This window comes from Staurois parvus, unplaced genomic scaffold (genome assembly GCF_062004578.1).
Source record: "Staurois parvus isolate SC_StPar_1 unplaced genomic scaffold, SC_StPar_1.0 ptg000237l, whole genome shotgun sequence".
NCBI classification, from domain to species: Eukaryota; Metazoa; Chordata; class Amphibia; order Anura; family Ranidae; genus Staurois; species Staurois parvus.
In genome coordinates, this window is record NW_028318033.1 from 3190601 (window position 1) to 3215174 (window position 24574).

At 40.3% G+C, this 24574-nt stretch overlaps 1 protein-coding gene across 1 annotated transcript in view; it reads right to left on the minus strand.

The window, feature by feature from the left end:
* Positions 1-7126: 7126 nt before the first annotated feature.
* MBIP (MAP3K12 binding inhibitory protein 1) overlaps positions 7127-24574 on the minus strand; it is a 63268-nt gene continuing 45820 nt past the window's right edge. The window contains exons 7-9 of the mRNA XM_089680246.1: positions 24429-24526; positions 16879-16917; positions 7127-9194 (exon numbers count right to left, since the gene is read on the minus strand). Coding sequence (XP_089536372.1) covers positions 9111-9194; positions 16879-16917; positions 24429-24526 — 221 coding nt within the window. The 3' untranslated portion in view covers positions 7127-9110. The remainder of the gene's footprint in view (positions 9195-16878; positions 16918-24428; positions 24527-24574) is intronic.

The following is a 24574-nucleotide window of genomic DNA, read 5'->3' on the forward strand; positions in this document are numbered from 1 at the left end:
AAATTTGAAATATAGCGCCAAGTTCGCACATCGCTGAGCAAAGTCGCAGAATCGTTTTCAGTGTCTGATGACGAATTTCCCCACAAATCATTATCACTCAATTCTGCAAGTGGTTCTGATTTACTATCGCTGTTCTCTAGCTGGTCTAAAACCGATTTTGACATAAAGGGACGCTTTTTGGACGCCATGGACTTTTCTAAGTTTCCAGGCAGAAAGAACAGTCAAAATGCAGGCAGGGCACAGGACAAAGCACTAGGGACAAAATGTATGTGAAATTCTTTGCAACAGTAATGTTTTACTATGTAATAATCGTTTTAAAAAAAATGTCATTTTTAAAAAATTTTCAAATTTGCCGCCGGTTCCGCCGCCCGTACGTCCCGACGTCACAGGGACCGGAACACGGAAGCCGGATGCCGGCATCGGCCGGAGGAGACGGCCGGGGACGCTGCAGGGGACGCATCGCGGGAGCGAAGGACAAGGTAAGCGCTGCAGGGAATCCCTGTGCAACGCTGCATGGTAAGCCCGAGTGTAGCTCAGGGTTACCGCTTTTGGTACTGAAACTGTACCCCGAGCTACACTCGGGAATACTGCTAGGGAGGTTAACCAGGATACCTTTTGGGTTCTGCAGGGGTGCTTTGGCAAAATGCCTAAAAATTGACCCAAATTGTTCTTTGTTACATGAAGCCATAGGTTTTTATTGTGCAGCATTAAAAACCTTAGACACCTTGTGGGCCAGCTGCTATCATCCTAACAACTGATCATATCAAAGGTTGATAAGGAGGATGCCAAGTGCTTATGGGCATCTTTGTTTGCCTCTCCCCTGTCTTTTTCTGTCAACACTGGAGTCATGTTAACTGAGGGAGAGAAACCAAGAGAATAGAAATGCTGGAATACCAGTCAGTACCAGTGTGCAAAGATGTATTGCTTTGTAAGAATAAATCACCTCTAATGTTGGGTGTTGTACAAAATAGTTTACTAAAAATGGTATTAAAGTGCATTCAGGTAAAAGCTTCTATGTTCAGCTCCCCCCTAAACTTACTTGAGCCCGATCTCGATCCAGCGATGTGCACGTTAGCACCGGTTTTTTCCTCTCTCTCCCTTCTGGCTCCTGCCTGCCTGTGAGGGAGTGGGGCAGGATCAAGCTGCATTGTGTGCTTCAATGGACATGCACAGTGCAGCATGGGATCACGCTCATACAAGTACCCCCATAGCAAGCAGCTTACTATGGGGGCACTTGGAAAGGGGAGGAGCCAGGAGCACCACTGGTGGTCCCAAGAAGAGGAGGATGGAGCTGCTGTGTGCAAAACCATTGCATAGAGCAGGCAAGTAGGACATGTTTGTTATTAAAAAAAAAAACCCTTTAAAATCACTTTAAACTGTTTTAACAATGTTAAGAAAAGAGGTTTTTGTTGCATGTGTTAACAAATACATCTATAGCCACACTGCCACAACAAGACACCTCTGCATAGTGTGATTCCTAATTCTAATCTCTGTGAGCTCCCAAACTAGGATATATACATTCACTGGCCTCTTTATTAGGTACACCTGTTCAATTACTTGGTAACGCAAATTGTTAATCAGCCAATCACATGGCAGCAACTCAATGCATTTAGGCATAGATTCAACAAGGTGTTGGAAACATTCCTCAGAGATTTTGGTCTATATTGACATGATAGCTTTGTGTAGTTGCTGCAGATTTGTTGGCTGCACATTCATGATACAAATTAATATTAATATATAATTGAATAATATACACAAGGGGTGTTCAAGTCCAATCGGGACTTTTCAATTTGTATATTAAAAGAACAAATTTCAAGGAGTGGAAACTGCATTTATTTTTCTAAATACTCCCCTGCTACATTTATACACGTAACCCAATGTTTAACAAATGCCTGGAAAGCTCCAGCATAGAAAGATTTTTCTGTATGCCTAAACCAACCTTGGACAGCCTGCTTCACTTCATCATCGTTGTGTTTCCTGTTCCAACAGAAAGATTTGTCTCTTGTGCAGTAACACAACAGGTTATACGTCGATTATGCAGGATCAGGAGTTCCATGCGCTGAATGTTCGCTGGAATGACTGCAGTGGGCTGGGAACCACCACAGCCAGGGTTGTCACTGACGGATGTGAGACCATCTTTGAAACATTTACGCCATTCAAATGTTTTACTGCGTCTGAGCATCTCATCACCATACTGCACTTGAAGTCTTCTGTTTACGCCTTCGTTCACAAGAAACAGTGTTGCCTTTCATCTTGACTATCGGTCTCTGGTCAGGCCTGCGACATGTGTGCAGCTTATCAGTAATAGGACACACTTGCCACTTACTATTGCGTGTAGTACTGCCACGCTAGGATATCTTTTTATACCTGAAAAATTAAAAGTCCAGGTTTGACTTGACCACCCCTCGTGTATATACACACAGAGAAACAGTTATATATGTATGTAGAATAAGAAAAAAGCAGCTATAGGACTAAAAGGTAACCAAATAAAACCTCAGTCATAAGAAAAGTAAAAGTGCAGCGCTTAAAAATTGATAATAAATAATGTCCGTCTAAATAAATATATGGAGATAATATCATAAACAATAGTCCAAAGGTGACAATCCATGCATATATAGTGTCAATGCGGCGATACTTCAGTGCTTGTGCTTTGAAACAGTGGGGTAAGAATACGCACTCACCAGATGTGCAATGGAATTACACATTAAATCAATCAACAGAGGTCTCCTTTAACCACTAGCCTACAGGGCACTTATACCCCCATCCTGCCCAGGCCAATTTCCAGCTTTCAGCACTGTTGCACTTTGAATGACAATTGCGCGGTCATGCAACACTGTACCCATATGAAATTTGTATCATTTTTTTGTGACAGATGGAGCTTTATTTTGGTGGTATTTATTCACCTCTGGGTTTTTTATTTTTTCTTAAGCAAACCAAAAACCACTGAAAATTTTGAAAACAAAAACATTTTTTCTTAGTTTTTGTTATAAAATTTTGTAAATAAGTGATTTTTCTCCTTCACTGATGTGCGCTAATGAGGCTGCAGTGATGGGCACTGATGAGGAAGCACTGGTAGGTGGCACCGATGGGCATTGACAGGCATCACTGATGGGCACTGAAAGGCAGCACTCATATATGGCGGCACTGACTGGCACTGATAGGTGGCACTGACTGGCAATGATGGGTGACACTGAAAGGCAGCTCAGATGGGCACTGATATGTGGCATTGATGTGCACTGGTAGGCACTGAAATGTGGCATTGATGTGGCACTGACAGGTGGCACTGCTGGGGCTACATAGATCATCAGGACACACTGACCATCAGTGCCCTGATGATCAGTGTACATGTCCCCTCTGAGGGATGCTGATTATCGGCTCTCCTCTCCTCTCGAGCTGTCAGCATGACAGCTCGTGAGGAGAGAAATGCCGATAACCGGCATTTCCCTATTTACATGCCGATAACCTGCATTTCCCTATTTACATGCGATCAGCTGTGATTGGACACAGCTGATCACATGACCGAGCCGACATCTTCGGCTCTTTTCGTTGATCGGTGATCCGCTGTGTCCAAGGGACACAGCGCAACACTGATCACTGCGCTGCATGCTCCCGGAGCCGCGCATGCGCGGGTATAATGGGAGGACGTCATATGACGTCCTCCCAGAATGAGAGAACCGCCTTGTGCCCATCATTGTACTATATGGCAGGCGGGAGGCGGTTAAGGAAGTGAATTTAAGCCAGGCCAAGGATTATCCTCCCTCTGGGTGGTGTGTGGTATGTTAGGTACTTCTGGGCAGTAATGGATCCAGTCAGCCAGAGGTCTACTTTAAGTTATGGATGGGTGTAGCAGCTTGTGTGACAGGAACTCCCTCCTCTGGATACTGTAGTGGATCAGGTTCTAGGGTGGGCTCTATAAAATCAATAGCTCCGCATGAGGGACATACAAAAAGGTAACACAGCAGCAAAAAACCGAACTGACCGACCATAAGCAAGATGGCTGCCGAACCTTCAAGAGGCTTGACCTCACGGCGTATTGGCTCCTACTTATGCGTTTCGTGCCACGCACATCTTCAGAGGGGATGCCAAAGATTTTTTGGGTTTTTTGCTGCTGTGATACCTTGTTTATTGGAATACCATTTGCACTTATGTTTCTGGAATAAATGTTTTACCTACTACACTATGGGCACTTTTTGTATCTCTCCCATGCGGAGCTATTGATTTTATAGAGCCCTCCCCAGGACCTGATCCACTACAGTATCCAGAGGAGGGAGTTCCTGTCACACAGGCTGCTACACCCATCCATCCCTTAAAGGGGACCTCTGGCTGACTGGATCCATTACTACCCAGAAGTACCTGACGTACCACACAACACCCTGAGGGAGGATAATCCTTGGCCTGGCTTTAATGCGTAATTCCATTGCACATCTGGTGAGTGCGTATTCTTACCCCGTTTCAAAGCACAAGCACTGAAGTATCGACGCAGTTGACACTATATATACACGGATTGTCACCTTTGGACTATTGATTTATGATTATTGATTTATGATATTATCTCCATATATTTATTTATACAGACATTTATTTTTATGGATTGCTCATCATATGAATTGGAGTGTTCACAAATTACTGATTTGGTGTATATATTTTTATTTATTGATTAATATATATATATTTTTTTTTTTTTGCGGAGTTTTTCACTTTTTGTTGGAGTGTACACGATATGCTGTTTTGCATGATACACACATTTTTTCACAGCTGAATCAATTTATTTTGGTGCACTTGTTCATTATTTGCACGGATATTGTATTTATACACGTTTAAGTTAACTATTTGTAGAAGGTAATACACTAATATAGTTTTATTTTTTTGAGGTTTACGAAAAGTGATAGGAGAATCGGAAGCTCTACACTGGATTGAGAAAAAGTTTCTTTTGGACTATTGATTGATTGGACATTTATTTTATTTTTTTAATTAATTTGTGTTGGAATAGGAGTGATTTGTATTAGGATTTGATTTATGAGTTTGAAAGTTATGTGGAAGAAAAGGTTGTTTACAATTACAATCTCATTCCTGTCTTGCAATCCTCAGCTGGGAGAGCTACGCAGGAAGGAGGTGAGCTGCCAGGAAGCTGTCAAAGTCTATCCTAGCTGGCAAAAGCATTCCCTGCTTTGTTCATGTGTGGCTGTGGCACGGGAATGTGTCTACTGCCTAGGACAGTTTTCAGGAGGGCTAGCTTGGGTGAATTCGGGCTCTTGCCAGACACACCTGAGCTCATTCCTAGAGTGTACTGATCCCCAATGACCCTACTTTTCAGTCCATCCAAGGTGCTTGTGGATGCCATGTGGGATTGCTGGCTAGGATCAGCATTAGAACAGGAAGATCTTCCACAGCAGTTCCCATGTGCGGCATCAGGAAATCCCTTTTGTGCCCTCCTGACCCCTCTGTCCTGCTCACCCCTGTAAACTGCTCTTCATTCTACTAACCTCTATATGCTACCCAACACACTACTGACCTTGCACGCCGCCCTAACTACTACTGCACCCTGGACACTCTACTACATACTACTTACACTGGCCTGAACTGACCAGAGCAGACAGCTAGGCTAGCATTGAGGCCAGCCATGCCTGACACTAGTTGAACAAGTCAGCCTACAGTACCAGATGTTCTGCCTTCATGATGGACTGCATCAGATTTGTGGGGGTGACCAATTATATTAATATTATTGTAATGACCACAAGGTGTTGATTTCTGATCAGATTCTGAATATTGTTTGTGGATTATGTCAGTAGTATTTCGCACATTTCTTTTCAGTTTAGCATATTTTATTTACATTTTCAGGTGTTTTTTTTTTTTGCATGGAAATATTCACTGTATACTTACAGTTCATTTACACGAGAGTGAGATCTTACAATCTGCTATACAGTGTATGGGCCAGCCTGATTGGATACAAACTGAGTGGATTGCGTCGGTAGGCTCTTACATTATAACATTTTGTTAAATTTAAGGAACGCTGTACTGTGATTGCATGATTCAAAATGTAACATATGGCAAGCTTTAAGTCACGTACATCTGCCCTAACATGTGCCATTATTGAATTTTGACAGCTCTGCTTCCTTTAAGATGGCTAGAAATAGTCTTTTTAATCCTTGTTTGATTTTTCAAAGGATGCACTTTTTACATGAAGGGCACTATGCATAAATCTCAGTATTGTTCCCATCATCAGACATCTCATTTCTTCATTTTCAAATGAACTGGGAAGGCAATACAAGGAAATTACATTTCTACAAATATATATTGACGTTTTCAACCCATGAATAAGATCTTAGCTGCATGCCTTTGTATGAAGTACTTGGTATCACTGAAACAAAACCATTTGTTTTGCTTCTTCTTGCTGAGCTGAATGTACACACAAATTGATTTGTGTGGTCAAGAATAGCTCTTGGTTTTACAAGCAGCACACCTAGGGAGGTTTGTCAAATGGAAGAGCTGCAGAGAGCTGACAGTATTTGGATGTGTAGTACAGTATGTAAAGCCGATTAAAAAGGGGGATAAAAAAAGGAATCAAAAAAAGGTTATCCCAGATTTCTGGAAGCATGATCCCATAGCAATGTTTTTACTAAAATAAGCATCCGATTGAATGTCTGACTTAACACTTTGTGTCTGTGCACCATCAGAGAAGCAAACAAAAAAGAACAAGGATACACGCACTAAATAGGTGACCCTAAAATAGCTAGATTTAATAAAAAAATAAATAAATCACCAAACAACTTCAGGGCCGATTCATACCAGATGCGTTGGGGGATTGCATTGGCCATCTATTCCAGCACAGTCCCACCACATGACAAGGCAAAATGCCTACTCGCCTCTGTGCCCAGTTCACACCACTGTGCATGAGTGTAAAAAACACTTTACGGTTGAAGACAAGGGCACAAGTTATTTTGGTATGTCAGTGAGCCCTACTACTGGCAGCAGTGATACCCCAGATCCTGTTATATGGCCTGCCTACAAGGGCCAATTTGTTCAGCCAGTTCTAAGCTAAACTTAATATACTGTATAGTATATATACATTTTAAAGATGGAATATGCTTTGGTAGACATTTTGACAAAAAGGATGAAACAACTCATGTATGGAAAAAGTAATTTTTTTATACATAAACACAATTATACACATTGGTCGCTACAGCTGTATTTACCAATTAAACAAACATAAGACCACAGCTACAGTCAAGATTTGATTTTCTAACCTACAGAAAATGAGCTCTTAACCTGGAATCTTAATGCTCATGCACACTGTCGCCTGGGGATGTACCACATAAAGTGTGGGTGTATTTCCACATCTAAAAACAGTAAAAGGCACTACACTGAAAATACAAGTTGACACAGTAAAATTCATGCAGGCAGCAATTTGTTTTAGCACACTACACTGCAGAGCAGAGAAACAAATGGGTCACACTGGATTGTATGATAATGTCTCCCTGTGGTAGATTAGGTTTCTAACTACTGGACCTCTAGAAAGTTTTACCCCCTTCATGACCAGGCAATTTTTTTTTTTTTTTTTTTTTTACTATTCAGCACTACTTTAACTGGCAATTGCTCAGTCATGCAACACAGATCCCAAATTAAATTTGTATCTGTTTTTCCCCTCACACAATTAGATTTATTTTGTTGGTATGTGGTCACCACAGGGTTTTCTATTTTTTGATATATAAATGAAAAAAAACAAACAAAAAAAAAAAACAAAAACGACCATAAAATGTATTCTGCTACGTCTTCGGTAAAAAAACAAATCCAATAAGTGTAAAATAATTGGTTTGTGTGAAAGTTATAGGATCTACAAACTATTCTATATATATTTGAAAATTGATCCTTCTGTACTGATGGCATACCTCATTTCTTGAGGCCCTTAAAATGCCAGGCCAGGAAAGTACAAATACCCTCCAAATGACCCCTTTTTGGAAATTAGGCAGTCTGAGGTATTTAGTAAGAGGTATGGTGAGTTTTTTGCAGTTGTAATTTTGTCACAATGTTTTGGAAAATGACGACATTATATATCCCCCCCCCCCCCCCCGCCCTCACAATTCCCCGCTGGCAGGGGAGCCAAGAGGAGGATGATTCAGGGCTGCTTTGTGAAAAACCATTGTACAGAGCAAGTATGACATGTTTGTTATTTTGAAAAAAAATCTGAACTTTTAGTATCACTTTAAGCTACTCACTGTTATAAGCAATATACATGGACAGTGATAATTGTATCATTTACTACTGCTGTAGCAAAACAATCACAGAAATACATGTTTACTGGCACAGGTAGTATTTTAGATAACTATCAGTAGTAGTTTATGAGAATGATTAGGACTACATCGAGACCATTCACTGGAAATTTTTTATTATATGTATATTCAGATCAATAGGATACTCATAAGCTTTTTTCTAATATAAAACTTCATCCAGACCAGTTCTAATACGATTAGATTTGAACGTACCTGTTGAACAACTCTACTTTCTGCACTTTAAAAAACAAAAAAACTTGAATAAATGACACTTTTGCATGTTGCAGCACTAAAGCTGAACCAAAAGTACAGCCAACACCATATAGTTTTGATGCGAAGGCCTGCACCTGAGCTGACCCCTTTTTTATTGGGCATTCAGATATTTTGTTATTGGGGCCAGCATCATTCTCTACAGTATATGTGAAAAGGATCTGGTTTAAGCACTGCTACCACCCATGCCTGAAGTAACAGAGTTTAGTCCTAGTCAACCCTAAGTGGCTATGTAAATTCCAATAAATTCTAAGGCAACATCATAATATATTACAGCACGATATGATATTTCAGTCTGGTAACTACTAAGGATGCAATTTCCTGTATTAAACTAATCATGTATTCTCTTTCCCCAGAATGTCTTCATCTTCCACTAGTTCCCAGTTCCATCTTTATTCTTGTATGACACTCTCCTAAAAATTCAACTCTTGATGAACTTGCTCCAGTGGCAGGGTTTAAGTTCAATAAAGAAAGGTTAAGATAGCAAAACAAGAGAAATGGCAAGATGGAAAGTGATTCAACCTAGAAAAAGTCAAGACGTCCTGGTAATGATCAGCATAGCACTGCATCTTTTCAAGAAATTCCTCTTCTGCTTTTCTGCAGGAGTGACTGTCTAAGTGCATTAATCTTCTGGTCAAGTTCCATCAAAGAATATCTCTGCAATGTTGAAAAAGAACAGGTAGAAAATTAAAACAAACCCATTTTAAAATAGAACTATAGGCAAACGGCTTACTACATAATTTCAACATGTACAGTACACGAGAACATTTCAAATTGTCTTTAGGCCATCCTAGAATGGCAAAAGATCTGCTCCAGGTGAGTGCCGAACCTGTATAACCCCTCCACAGACACAGGTGCTAGCCTAATCCGCGATCACAGATCCAATGGAAAAACAGAATGGTTGGCCACACAAACTGCAATGTGGTGGATGAAATCTTTTACATGCAATATGATAGAAACATGACAGCTCCAAGACAGGACAGAGGAGCAGTAGACGCGTTTCACACGAACACGTGTGGCCAACCATTCTATTTTTCCATTGCGATCCTGGAATGCTCACCTCTTCAGGGAAGCCCACCCTGTCTATCTAAAGCTAGACTTTTACCTTGTCCTTCAACTCAACCCCTCACAGGTACAATCTTTTGTATCACTTGCCCCTCCATTTTAGATTGTAAGCTCTCCAGAACAATGGCCTCCTAACCCTCTAGTCTTGCTGTGTATTGTAACAGTATTATCTCCCTTTATGTTGTAAAGAGCTGTGTAAACTGTTGGAACTATATAAATCCTGAATGATAATTTTTACAGAACTCGAATTTTTTCCACCACACTTACAATTCACCCTCTTGCTGCTAACACTAGAACAAAGCCCTGCGTTTTCTTTATTTCATGCAACTAAAAGCATAAAACTTGGATCTTCCACCATCTGATTAAATCATAAGCAGTACACCTTTTGAAGTCATTAAGTTTTTTTTTTCCCACTTTCGAATGGCATTACAGCACTGCAATGAAGTAGACACTATATTGTGCATTCAGTAAGGTTGGTAATTCATTATGAATGGGCTGCTAATGCACTGCAATGGACTAAAAAGTGCACAATACTTTTCTGTTAACAGCACACAACAAACAGGGAATGTGCGTTATGATGCACAACCATGCATTTACTTTGGTCACTATTGCATGGTGTGTTGGGGGTGCCATTCACAAATTGGACTGTTGACTTGACATGTAAAATACTCATCTTAAAGTACATCACAGGACACAGGATTGGCCAATTCTTAGATCATGGATTGTACTTCACCTCTAGGTGATTGGACACTGGCAAAAATAAAATTGAAAACTCAGCCTGGCCAATACTTCATTTTTTGCTAGTGTCCTTAGGTGGAGTTTCCCAGGCCTTCAGTTTTGTAGCATTACAGGAGATACAGTGCATATAAAAAGTCTACACACCCCTGTCAAAATGTCAGGTTTCTCGGATGTAAAAAATGAGACAAAGATAAATAATTTCAGAACTTTTCCCACCTTTAATGTTACCTATAAATGGTTTAACTCAGTTGAACAACAAACTGAAATCTTTTAGGTGGAGGGAAGAAAAAATAAGAAACTAAAATAATATGGTTGCATAAGTGTGCACACCCTTCAACTAATACTTTGTTGAAGCACCTTTTGATTTGATTCCAGCACTCAGTCTTTTTGGGTACGAGTCCATCAGCATGGCAGCATGATGTGCAGTGTTTTTGCACCAAACATATCTTTTGGAATTATAGCCAAAAGGTTCAACCTTACTTTCCATCAGGCCATAACAGATTTCCCCACATGCGTTTTTGCAAAACTTAGCCGGGTTGGATGTTTTTCTTTGTAAGAAAAGGCTTCCGTCTTGCCACTCTACTGCATAGCCCAGCCATACAGTGAAGGAAATAAGTATTTGATTCCCTGCTGATTTTGATCCTGAAGGTTTGCCCACTCACAAAGAAATGATCAGTCTAAAATTCGAATGGTAGGTGTATTGTAACAGACAGAATAGCAACAAAAAAGTCAAAAGAAATGCCTGTCTAACAAATTATGCAGTTATACAGTTTATAGGCCACATTAAAAAGGTGGAAAGACTTCTGTTTAAAATGTCAGGTTTCTGTGATGTAAAAAAAAAATGAGACAAAGATAAATCATTTCAGGAGTGTGTAGACTTTTATATCCACTGTATCAGACACAGGAGGGGAGGGCCCTGTGATGTACTGAAGTCCTGAAAAGGATTTTACAGGCAAGTAAACAAAAATCCTTTATCATACAGCACAGGAAAAAGGTTTGGCAAATTCTTAGAACAAAAGGATGTCCAAAATCAATCCCATGAGTGGTGGAGAAAATAGCAAAAGGCAGCTAACAGTCACAAGAACAACAAGGGAGGTGAGCTGATGAATCCACCCAGCAATGGTGGAAGGAGAAGCAGCATCGCCCTCTAGACAAGAGATATTACTCACAGCCAGAACCACATGCCAACAATGGAAAGCAATCTCCCTAGGGTGTTTAGAGACAGAAAGATGTAACACTAGTTAACTGTGCTATGTAGCACAAGGTATGGCTCCTTTCAAGATAGGGCTAGTAACTTGGAATGGTACAAGCTCGAGTAAAAGCAGGAAGGCAACCTTATGAGTAAGGTATGGAAGAGGAACATCTCCCATGGGCTCAAATGGCTGCATGGAAGAACAATGCAAATAACCCCCTCTGCAAAAGCCCTCACCAAGGAATGAGAAGCAAGATGTCTCTGAAATAGGAATGCCAAGGCTGATGAGATCTGACCCTTATTGGCACCAGTGTTAATTTTGACATCTAATTTCCATTTACCGTAGTTTTAATCACAGTCTTTTGGCTAAAATGCCATTTTAGTTTTATTTTTATTTTAATCATCTAAAATGGTTTTAGTCTTATTTTAGTCGAGTAAAATCTCCAGTACATTTCAGTCGACTAAAATCAAATGGGTTTAGTTAAATTGTAAGCATTTCTCTAGAATTTCCAAACTGATTATATACTCCTGGAGTAAAAATCTAACATTATTTATGGTAGTAAGATTTGAACATACACTTTTACTACAGACACAGATTTAGCCAATTGTGATACCTAACCAGTGTTAATTTTGACGTTAAATTTTGTTTTAATCATAGTCTTAACTAAAATGGCATTTTAGACTTAGCCTAACTTACTCATCAGTGTTAATTTAGTTGCCGAAAATATCTTCGTACAAGAAATTAACACCATTTTAAAAGGATTTGTCCGGACCTGACTAGAGAAAACTCATCTCACAGAATACTTCCTGGGGTGAAACTGTATTGACTCACCAAACAAGCATAGTACATATTCCACATGTAGTGGCAGAACTTGGTTCTGGGCATAGTCTTGGAGTTCAAGGACTGGGATATAAAAAAGAATCTTTGATTCGAACAGAAAAAGACTTTGGATCTGCCAACTGGTTTCTTTTTTAGAGGCAAAAGAATGCTTTTGCCCCAGTAATCTTGTGGGTAAAAGGTATCCAAGCATTACCGAATAAACCTTCACCCTCAAAGGGCATGTTTTCAAGCTTTTTTTTGTTGGGGAGTTCTGACGACCAAACACTTGAGCCATGGGATGTGTCTCATGGGACTCACCAAACAAGCATAGTACATTCCATATGTAGATCTTGTGGAAAGATATCTTCAAGCCTTTGCTTCAACAGTGAAGTGGTTACATCCAGGAGCTGTGAAGCAGGATAGTACACGGGTGCCAGAGACAGGAGATCTGGATGGTCTGGCATGTTAAGCAGAGATGCTACGTCTCAGTACCGCCTCCCTGCTGGGCCAAATTGATGCAATGTGAATTATCAAAATAGCTTTCCTTTCTTTCCTGCAAAGCAAGCGAGTAAATAGCTTGAGAGGCAGAAAGGTGTAAAATCAGATAGAACTTATCCCATGGAGACAGAAGGGAATCCACAGTGAAGACCAAAAGTTCCCTTGTTCTAGCAACAAACTTGCCCTGTTGAACTTCGAGGCCCCCCTGAATGCATGCCCCCATTTGGCTTGGGTACGCTGTAAAGATTAGCGTAAACACTTTGGAACCTTTCCTCTTCTGGAACAGGGGTAGGGCCCCCCTTCAGAGAGGTGCTGTTCCAAGGCAGCCAGAAGATCTGCTTTCCTGCAGGGAAAGAGCATGAAGCAAGGCAAGACACAACTCCAGCTTGCAGCACTTGGGCCCAACGTATTGGACCCAATGGTCCGAAATCTCCCAGAGCTGCAAAGGCTAACAAAATGTCCCCTCATTTGAAGTGGGGAAATCCCTTCACTAGGAAAAGGACTTATCAGTTTCCCGCTTTAGAGGATTTTAGAGTCCAGTTCTTCTGGAACTGGGTTCTGGGCATAGTCTTGGAGTTCAAGGACTGGGATATAAAAGAAAAAAAAAACAAAACTTTTATTCGAACAGAAAGACTTTGGATCTGCCAACTGGTTTCTTTTTTAGAGGCAATAGAATGCTTTTGCCCACAGTAATCTTGTGGATAAAAGGTATCCAAGCATTACCGAATAGACCTTCGCCCTCAAATGGCATCTTTTCAAGCTGTTTTTTTTTTTTGGGAAGTTCTGACGACCAAACACTTGAGCCATGGGATGTGTCTCATGGGACCCAGCCGGGGAAGCTTTTGAAAAACACACACACCTCCAAGTTCCTAAGCCATATGTTTGACGCAGACAAACAGGGCCCCTTTGTACCAATAGTAGGCTGCATTGCTGCACCCACTAGGGAAAAATACACCTTAAAGAGTGCTTGAAAAACCATTTTAGACAAGAAGTGTAGACACCAGAATGGTCAGGGTCCTGTTCAATGATGAAACTGATCTACCGCCAGGAAATTCCATTCATTGCAGAAGTCTTCTTCCATGGGTCAAAACAATTTGGATGGTGTGTCCAGTTTTGTGTTTTTAGAAACTGGAAAGGTCTCAGTAGGCATGAGAGCTCTCTAAAATCATATACTGGAGACCTTGAACAAGGCTGACTCAGTTTGTTAAAAAGGAAACAAAAGAAGGTGCCTAAGTGTTGCAGTAGAAAGTGTTGCAGTAGAAAGACTGCAATGATAAAAAAAATAAGCAACTCACAAAAGGTAGCAAAATATGGAGCCTGTCAAACAGATCCCGGTACTGATCTCTTGTGGATGGAGGGCAGATCACTCCATTCCAGGAAACAGCCTCACCGCTGCTGGCCTAATGGAAGAAACCAGGCTCAAAACTAGGAAGACAGGGATCTCTGCAGGCCAGACCAAAAGTGATGCCAGATGCTGCTGGAGGGCAAAGGGGGTGTGGCCAATAGCCTTGAGAAAGAACCTAGGTGGCTCCAAAATGCATAGCCATGCCCCCTTTGCCCTCCAGCAACAGTTGACATGTGTTTATGACAGGAGCCATATTTTGCTACCTTTGAGAGTTGTTTATTGTCCGATTCTTCTTCCTCCAAGGCCTACAAATAAGATAGAGGAAGCTCCCAGCAAAAAAAATTTGGCAGGGAGGCTGGCACTTACACTTCACATCTGTGCCTTGATATCAGCCAACTGCTCCACGATGACTGACGTGGCAGCAGACAATTTCTCCTTAGATACCAAAGAAGCAAAGGAATATGCACCAGACTGAGTAGGGGGAAACCCCAAAGCGGACAAGGACTCTGCATGAGACCCCTTAGGAGGGCTAATGTTGACGGAGCTCCCCAAGGGAATCTTCGTACTCCATGTCCTAGCCGTGTTCAATCAGGGTGCCAGCAGAGCTCAAAGTCTCCGCCCCTTGTGTCTAAGATCCACAATGTGCTGCAATGCATGGGTAACCAGAGGGTTCACTCCTGACCAAGACTCAAGTAAACAGGCGGGAAACCTTGCCATGTCCAACCCATGAAGGCAGCAGAGCTCAGCAGCCACCAAAATTCCTGTGCTGTATGTTGCTGAAGTCAGGGGGAGCAGAATGAGAGGTAGCTGAATGATGTCTCTGCCTATCAGAAGCCTGAGAGGAGGCACCCAAGATGGAGTGCGCATGTACAAGACCCACTAGGCCCAGAAAAAAATTGCGCCAGTATTAAAATTCAGTGACACCTGATTGGCCATTCTCTTCCTGCAACTGTAGGGGAAAAAAAAAAAAAAACTCTGGTGTCAGAGACCTAAGTGGGGTCACTGTTCCCCTATGCCCCAGAAGGCGAGAACAGCACACTTGGGCTTCTCAGTCAAGGGCATATACTAGTCACATGTTTTTGATGCAGAGTGCCAGGTCAATCCTTGCCTCGCCATGTCCAGGCTTACACCCGCCCCCACCCCCCTTCCTGCAGGGGTTTTCAGAATCTGGACTCCACCGCAGTTGACCATGGCCCTGGACCTGTAGAGCACCCCACATAATTCAATGCGATTCAGCTGTGTGCCAAGGAAAGTGTTTCCCATTGGATCCAGTGCCAGTTCGCAACCTGCAAACCATCCCCGCTCTGCTTTCCTGTGGGGTTCAGATAAAGTCCCTCAAGGCAACCGGTCTGGATATATTGCTGGGTGAGGCAACCAGGTACTGGATAATCAGGAGTAGGTAGAGTATAAAAAAGTTCACTCAGTATTGACACACCACCTAAGGACATTAGCAAAAAAAAAAAAACAAAAAAAACACACAAACCAAAAAGCATGGGCAGGACCGGATTTTCAGCTTTGCTTTTGCCAGTTTTCAATTACCTGGAGGTGGGGCATAATATATTGGTCTACGAATTAGATCCTGTGATGCAAAATGCATGCTGCCACATCACATAGGCATCAATGGCTCCTTAATAGTGTTTTATTTAATTCAGTAATCCATTTATTAAAATATTTATCAGTCCATAATTCTATTTTAGACATATTATAACAAAATAAAAATATTTATTATGCTTCCATACTGTACAGTCTGTGAAAGTCTTCATTCCATCCCACCCTTATTGAACATTCCTTGCAGATACTGGATGTTGTTGCCTTCACTTCAAGAGATACTAGAACATTTTTTTATATAAAAAAACAAACAAAAAAAACCAACAAGCCACGTTTTATTTATGCAAGAAGGGCAAAAGCATGTAGCAGGCATCTAAGTTTAAATGTAGTCATTATTTGTATATATTTATTAAAATCAGAAGTACACCTAAAGCTTTTTTGGCTATACTTCTCCTATGGATCACAGGGGTGCAGTTCGGTGTGAACTTCTGTGACCAGTTTTCAGCCAAAAGCAGGCTAAAGCCTGCTGTCGGCTGGCATCACAGAGCTGGTCCAGGCTCTGAAAAGATCTGCCAAAAGCTGAACCAGCTGCTCCCACCTTCTCCACAACCCAGCACACCAGTCACAGATCTCTGCTCAGAGTGGAGGGGGACAACTGAGCGATCAGCGGTGTTTGATCGCTCACTTCTCAGCACAGAGGCGGAGGGAGACAGATGCTGCATCCACCTAGGTAAGGATAATTTTTTTTTTTTTTTAAGTTTATACTTCTCTTTTAACTCCTAGACCTTAATTTACTGAAAGAGCAGAGCATTATCACTTTCAAATTGAACTTTAACTTTTCAAAAGGAATACCCAATCATGTGCAAGGACATGATTGGACAATTGAATTTTCAATTTGCAAAGGGAATTTGTCTTGATTTTAGGATTGGATATTCTTTGCAAAGTGAATTTTCACTAGAAATCAAATCAAGCCTACAGCCCTTAATCTTATGTATCTATTCAGATGATTATTCCCTCCCTTCACATGTATTCCTCCTTTTTGACCCAACAGTCTTTGTTCACATAAGACTGCCTATTCAACCTCTGTTGGGACACTTGCATCAAAAATAAACATCACCCCAAAAAAGATATTTACCGGAGAAGGAAGGACTTTCTTTCGCTTATTGGACATATCCTAAAATAAAAATAAATGGTAAAGATTCTCATCTTGTTCACAGAGAAGTGGTACACAAATACGGCAGCAATTCGAAAAGGCAATTCAATGCAATAAAGAACACAGTCAGATTATATAGCTGAAAATGGGCACAGAAACATTAAAGTATGTTTAATTTCAAAGTCAGAAAATATAAAACAAGGCTTTGACTGCTACTCTCACATTCTGAGTGGAATGCACAAAACAAACCACATTAGAATAAATCTGAATTTCATTGTCCGATGTGTAGATATGTCTGCCTACAGTGGGATATGTATAAAATTATAGGACTCAGACTAATAGTATAGTGCAGCAGCTAACAATTGCTTGTCTACTGTGTCTTCATTGACTGCAAGCAGCAGCAGGGAATGGAACATCACGTCCCAGAAGCACATAGTAATAGAAAAGCAATTTTGTGTTAGAAGTGAATGCAGCTTTAGGCAAGGAAAGGGAAAAAAAAAAGGGGACCTTTAACCATGCATGACACTGCCCCATCTCAGAAAGGTAACAGTTTGGGGCCAAAATGCATTACATGATAGCATAAGTCCATGTTTGTTTTCCCTTTAGTTAGTTTGGGCAAAGCTGGCTCAAATGATCAATTCTTTACTAATTGATGAGCCCATTGTCAGCACTGTATAACTATGTAGCATCAGCTACATACAGTGTACAGTGCTGTGTTCCATCAGTGGAATGGCATCTGCAAAATCAAGCTGGCCTGAACACTGCTCAGTCTTTCACAGCCTTGTAGATTTTATCAATGAATACAAGCCATCTGACTAGTAGAGACAGACATTGTGGCATCATTGACCCACCACTCCAACTCAGCCCATCTAAGGGAGCCTTGTACTCACTGATAAAAATACAAGACTTCCTATGAAAGGCTGAGCAGCACTCTATTTTATTCCAGTGCTGTATACTGTATGTAGCTGATGCTACATAGTTTATACAATGCTGACAGCAAGCACATCAACTTGTAAAATAAATATTTAGGCCAGCTTGGCCCAAACTATTTAAAGTGAAAGTAAACATGAAGTCAGGCTTCAAAGCAGGAATTTTTGCTTACCTGTAAATTCTTGATCTTTCAGTACAGTGCAGGACTCATTTTCATAGACCATGGGTTGTATGCAGACTACTTTCAGGTGATTGGACAATGGCAAAAAAAAAAAAAATATGCTGGGACTGTGCCTGAAGCATACTGTCTACTCAGGATATGTTTTTTTTTTTAGCAAGCAATAAAAAGCAATTTACAGATAAGCTGAAATTATTATCTTAAAAGGGGTAGTATTTCATAAAGTCATTTTAACCCTGGACCTACAGGTAAGCTTACAATAAGCCTTGCCTGTATCTACAATGAATTTCTCCAAAACATGCACCTTTTAGGAGATATTCACAATTTCAGCAGCTGGTGATGTCACCAGCACATGCGCACTGCATGGAGGGCACACACAGTGTTCAGAGAGCTGTGCCACAATCATGACTCCTGTGTGCATGTGCAGGAGTGCCGTCCTTGCCGCTCAGACAGTCAAATGGCTAGAGTACGAAGTTCCAGAAGACAGCCGCGGTGAAGATGGAAGCCCTTGCAGCGGCGGAGGGCTTCATTTGAAAGGTAGAGTCTGCCATAATGTGCTAATATGTGCTGCATACTAACATATTATGGCATAAACACAGGAGGACAGCTGATTTTTTTTTTTTTCACCCTGACTTTTCCACCACTTTAATCATACAGTACAGGACTCATTCATAGACCATGTGATATACCCAAGCAATAAAATGAGCGGTAGGCAACAACATAGTAAAAAGGAACTGCCAACAGAACTGGAACAAAACACTCATCGCCACCAGGAAGGCAGATCTTCCAACAGAATGTCTCTAACTGGTTTAAAGATGTGTGTTTTATTTTAAGATTAAGAACCCAAAAACAAAAACCTTGGACAGACAAAAAAAGGAGTGGCTGTGGACGTAGCATACTTGGATTTTGCAGAAGCGTTTCAAACAGTTCCCCACACACAGCTAATGTGCAAGTTAAAATCTACAGACTTGGAAAAATGAGTTTGTACATGGATAGAAAACTGGCTAAAAGACTGCATTCAGAGAGTAGTGGTTAATGATTCATATTCTGAATGGTCTACGGTTGTTAGTAGTGTACCCCTAGGTTCAGTGTTGGGACCCTTACTTACCTTTTAATAGATTTATAAATGATATAGGGTTTGTGATTAAAAGTACCATTTCAGTGTTTGTAGAGGACACCAAGCTTTGAAGTGGAATAACGTCCTTAGAGTGTCTCCAACTTATAAGCCGACCTCAATGTACTGTTTTATTGGACAACTATTTGGCAAATGAGGTTTAATGTTGATAAATGTAAAGTTATGCAATTGGGGGCTAAGAATATGCATGCATCATACATACTAGGGGGAGTACAACTGGGGGAATCAATGGTGGAGAAGGATCTGGGGGTTCTGGTAGATCATAAGCTTAATAATGGCATGCAATGCCAAGCTGCGGTTTCCAGAGCGAGCAAAAGTCTCTTGTATTGAAAGGTATAGACTCCAGAGAGCGATTTAATTTTATCCCGGTACAAATTAGTAAAACCTCATCTGGAGTATGCAGTTCAGTTTTGGGCACCAATTCACAAAGAATATCGGAGAACTAGAGAAAGTGCAGAGAAGGGCAACTAAAAATTGATAAGAGGCATGGAGGAGCTCAGCTATGAGGAAAGATTAGAGGAACTTAATTTATTCTCATTTAAGGAGTGAAGATTAAGAGGGAATATATTCAGCATGCATAAATACATAAAAGTGGTCCATATAGTTAACTCAGTGTAGACTTCATTTTAAAAAGGTCATCACAGAGGACAGGGGGGCACTCTTTACGTCTGGAGGAAAAGAAATTTAACCTCCAAATACAGTTTGTTTTCACAGTAAAAGCTGTGAAAAATGTGGAATAGACTCCCTCAAGGAGTTGGTTCTGGCCAGCTCAGCGGATTGCTTTAAAAAAGGCCTGGATTCTTTCCTAAATGGACATAATATAACAAGATACTAACACTTATTGTAAAATTGATCCAGGGAATATCTGTCTGCCTCTGGGGGGGGGGGGAACAGGAAGATACATACACACACATACATGTATACATACATATATACATACACACACACACACACACACACACACACACAAGTGTTCAAAATATCAGCAGTGTGTTAAAAAAAGTGAATAAAGCTCAAAATCCTTCTAACAGCTTTTATTTCCATACACACAAATGCATTGGGAACACTACACATTCTATTCCAAATCAAAACATGAAGAAAAATATCAAATTTGTGTTCCTCTAAAAAAAAAAAAAAAAAAAAAAAAAATTGAAGAAAAGTGAATATTAGACTGTTCAAAAAAAATAGCAGTGTTTGTATTCTTTACAAACTCAAACATTCACTATATAAACTGAAAAATGTTTGAAGATTTTGCTTTCCTTTGAATCACTTAATGAATATTTATTTGTATAAGCACTGTTTCTGAGAACTGCTGTACATCTGTGTTGCATGGAGTCAACCAACATCTGGCACCTGTGAACAGGTATTCCAGCCCAGGATGATTGGACTACATTCCACATTTCTTCTCTATTTCTTGGTTTTGCCTCAGAAACTGCATTTTTGATGTCACCCCACAAGTTTTCTATTGGATTAAGATCCGGGGATTGGGCTGGCCACTCCATAACGTCAATCTTGTTGGTCTGGAACCAAGATGTTGTACTTTTACTGTTGTGTTTGGGGTCGTTGTCTTGTTGGAAAACCCATTTCAAGGGCATTTCCTCTTCAGCATAAGGCAGCATGACCTCTTCAAGTATTCTGATGTATTCAAACTGATCCATGATCCCTGGTATGCGATAAATAGGCCCAACACTGTAGTATGAGAAACATCCCCATTCAGCACGTCTTTTTTTCAACAGTGGGACTTTGCGGGGGCTTCTTGTAGATAGCTTGGCTTCACATAGGCGTCTTCTAATTGTAACAGTACTCACAGGGAACTTTACACCTTCTTTGATCTTCCTGGAGCTGATTGTTGGCCGAGTTCTTGCCATTTTGGCTATTCTTCTATCCATTCGAATGGTAGTTTTTCGCTTTCTTCTACGTCGTTCAGGTTTTGGTTGCCATTTTAAAGCATTTGCGATCATTTTAGTTGAGCAGCCTATCATTTTCTGCACTTCTTTATACGTTTTCCCCCCTCCAATTAACTTTTTAATCAAGGTACGCTGTTCTTCTGAACAATGTCTGGAATGACCCATTTTCCTCAGAATTTCAGAGAGAAATGCACTGTAACCAGCATGTATAACATTTGCTGCCTTCCTTCCTTAAATAAGGGCAATAATTGCCACCTGTTTTTCAAAGAATGAATGACCTCACTAATAGAACTCTACACTGCTATTATTTTGAACATGCCCCTTTCAATTAGTGATTCAATTACACAGAATCAGCAGCATGCATGTCATGACTGTTGGGTCTGTTGGATTTATATTACTCTACTACACCTGCTAGTAAATTATTTGCAATGTAGAAATATCATTTCTACCAAAAACAGTGATTGATCAGGTTAGTGATGTCTGACTGCTATTATTTTGAACACAACTGTATATATATATATAATTTTGTTTCCTTTTAATTGGTTGAACTAGATGAACTTTTCAACCAGACTATGTAACTATATATACAAAGGTGTGTTAATAGTGTGTCTAAAAAAATTGAGCAAACCTTAAAATCCTTATAATAGCGTTTATTTTTATACATGCAAATGCACTGGGAACACTGCAGTCTATTCCAAATCAAAATATGAACAAAAATGTTTAACAAATTTGTTATTACTTTACAGAAAGTGAAAAAAAGGAATATTAGGCTGTTCAAAAAATAGCAGTGTCTGCATTTTTCTTTTCAAACTCAAACATTTACTGAATCAACTGAAAAATGCTTGAAGATTTAGCCTTCTTGTGAATCACTGATTATTAATATTATACAGGATTTATAGAACGCCAACAGTTTGTGCAGCGCTTTACAAAATGAAGGTAGACATTACAGTTAAATACAAAATTGGTACAAGAGGAAACAGAGGGTCCTGACCGTTAGAGCTTACAATCTAGGAGGAAGGGTTGAGTGATACAAAAAGGTAATAGCTGTGGGGGGGAATGAGCTGATGGAGGAAATAAATGGCAGTTTACCAGGTAGAAGCAGGAAAGGCTTCTTTAAAAGAGAAAAGTTTTCAAGGATCGTCTAAAGGTGGATAGATTAAGAGACAGCCGGACAGATTGGGGTAGGGAGTTCCATAGAATGAGAGAAGCTCGGGAGAAGTCCTGGAGCCGAGCATGGGAGGAGGGGACACGGAAACTAGAGAGCAGAAGGTCTTGGGAGGATCGAAGAGAGGAGGCTTGGTTGATATTTTGAGACCAGGTTGGTGATGTAGCTGGGGCAGAGTTGTAGATGGCTTTGTAAATTGTTGGTATTTTGAATTTTATTCTTTGGGCGAGTGGACGCCAGTGGGATTGGCATATTTAGTTGTATAACCACTGTTTCTGATAACGGATTCTCATCTGTGTTGCATGGAATAGACCAACTTCTGGCACCTGTGAATAGAGATTCCAGCCCAGGATGATTGCACTACATTCCACAATGCCTCTGTATTTCATGGTTTTACCTCAGAAACAGCATTTCTTATGTTTTCTATTGGATTAAGATCTGCAGATTTAGCTGGCCACTCCATAACATTATTCTTGTTAGTCTGGAACCAAGATGCTGTTCGCTTACTGGTGTGTTTGGGGTCGTTGTCTTGTTGGAACACCCATTTCAAGGGCATTTCCTCTTCAGCATAAGTCAACATGACCTCTTCAAGTATTCTGATGTATTCAAACTGATCCATGATCCCTGGTATACGATAAATAGGCCCAACACCATAGTATGAGAAACATCCCCATATCATGATGCTTGCGCCACCATGCCTCGCTTCTTCACAGTGTACTGTGGCTTGAATTCAGTGTTTGGGGGTCGTCTGACAGTGTCTGTGGCCCCTACACCCAAAAACAACAACCTTGGTTTCATCGGTCCACAAAACGTTGCACCATTTCTCTTTGGGTCAGTTAATGTGTTGAAATTGTAACCACTTCAGCATGTCGTTTTTCAACAAATGGGAATTGCGTGGAGCTTCTTGCCAACACATAGGCATCTTCTAATTGTTACAGTACACACAGGTTTAAGGTCTCAATTTAGACCTCCTTTGATCACCCTGGAGTTGGATTATTGGTCTTTGCCATCTTGGCTATTCTTCAATCCATTCAAATTGTAGTTTTCTGTTTTCTTCAATGTCTGCCTTTCTGGTTTTGGTTGCCAATTAAAAGCATCTGAGATCATTTTAGCTGAGCAATCTATCGGTTTTTGCACTTTGTATATTTTTCCCTTCCCCGATCAACTTTTTAATTAAAGTACGCTGTGCTTCTGAACAATGTCTGGAACAACCAATTTTACTCAGATTTTCATAGAGAAATACACTATTATCCAGCATGTACAACATTTGCTGCCTTCATCCTTACATAAGGTCCACCTGTTTCACAGACTTAATGACCTCATTAATTGAGCTCCACATTATTAGTTTGAACATGCCTCTTTCAATTACACAGAATCAGCAACACGAATGACATGACTGTTGGGTCTGTTAGTTTTCTATTACTCTACTGCACCTACTAGTAAATTTTTTGCCATTTAATTTATACCAAAAACAGTGACTGATCTGGTTAGTGATGTTGGACTGCTATTATTTTGAACACAATTGTAGCTGAAAAAAAAAAAAAAAATCCTTTATTAACAACTGCAAGGCTTGAGGTTTCTAGAATAAAATGGATAAGGCAGGAACATGTCTCTTAACTAAGGTCCAGGTGCGGAAAAGCCAAAGATATCTGAGTGAGTATTTACTGGGACCATCTTCATGCCAGGAAAAGGGAACCTTCCATGAGCAATGATAAAACTTGCAGGATTTAGGTTTTATTTCTATGGGTAAGGTGGAAATAAAAGTCTGATATACCACTCTCCTTTAGAACTTGGGTTTCAACAACCATGTCGTTAAGGCCAATGACAGACAGTATGGTAACAGGAAATTTACAGCTAAATTTGAAAAAAAAAAAAAAAAAAAATTTTTTTTTTTTTTTTTTTAATTACTTTTGGCTAGTTTTACTTTAATAAAAAAAGATATCCATTACCATTCACCACCAAATGCATGCCCAATGTATCTGAAAAAACAAGATATAATTCACCTGGATGTACAAAGTAGTTGTGATGATATGTACGGGTTTACTAACACATGTCAAAGTTGCAAAATTGTGCTTAGGCATTAGGATTTGTTTTACCCTTAGGCGTAAAGGGGTTGAAAAATTTACTACAAATGCAACAAGGAAACTGGTAGCAGAAGAAAACAAAACACAGTACGTGAACAATTAGTCTGGATGAACTCCCATCATGGTTACTCACCATAGACTGAAAATATTCAGGGGAAATGCCCTCCAACTCCAAGATTCTGTCTTCTAGCTTTTTAATTCTCTGGTATATGTCTATAGGTACAGGTCGTCCTTGTATTTTTTTTTTATTGGAGGGAAAAAAAAAAAAAAAAAAAAAAA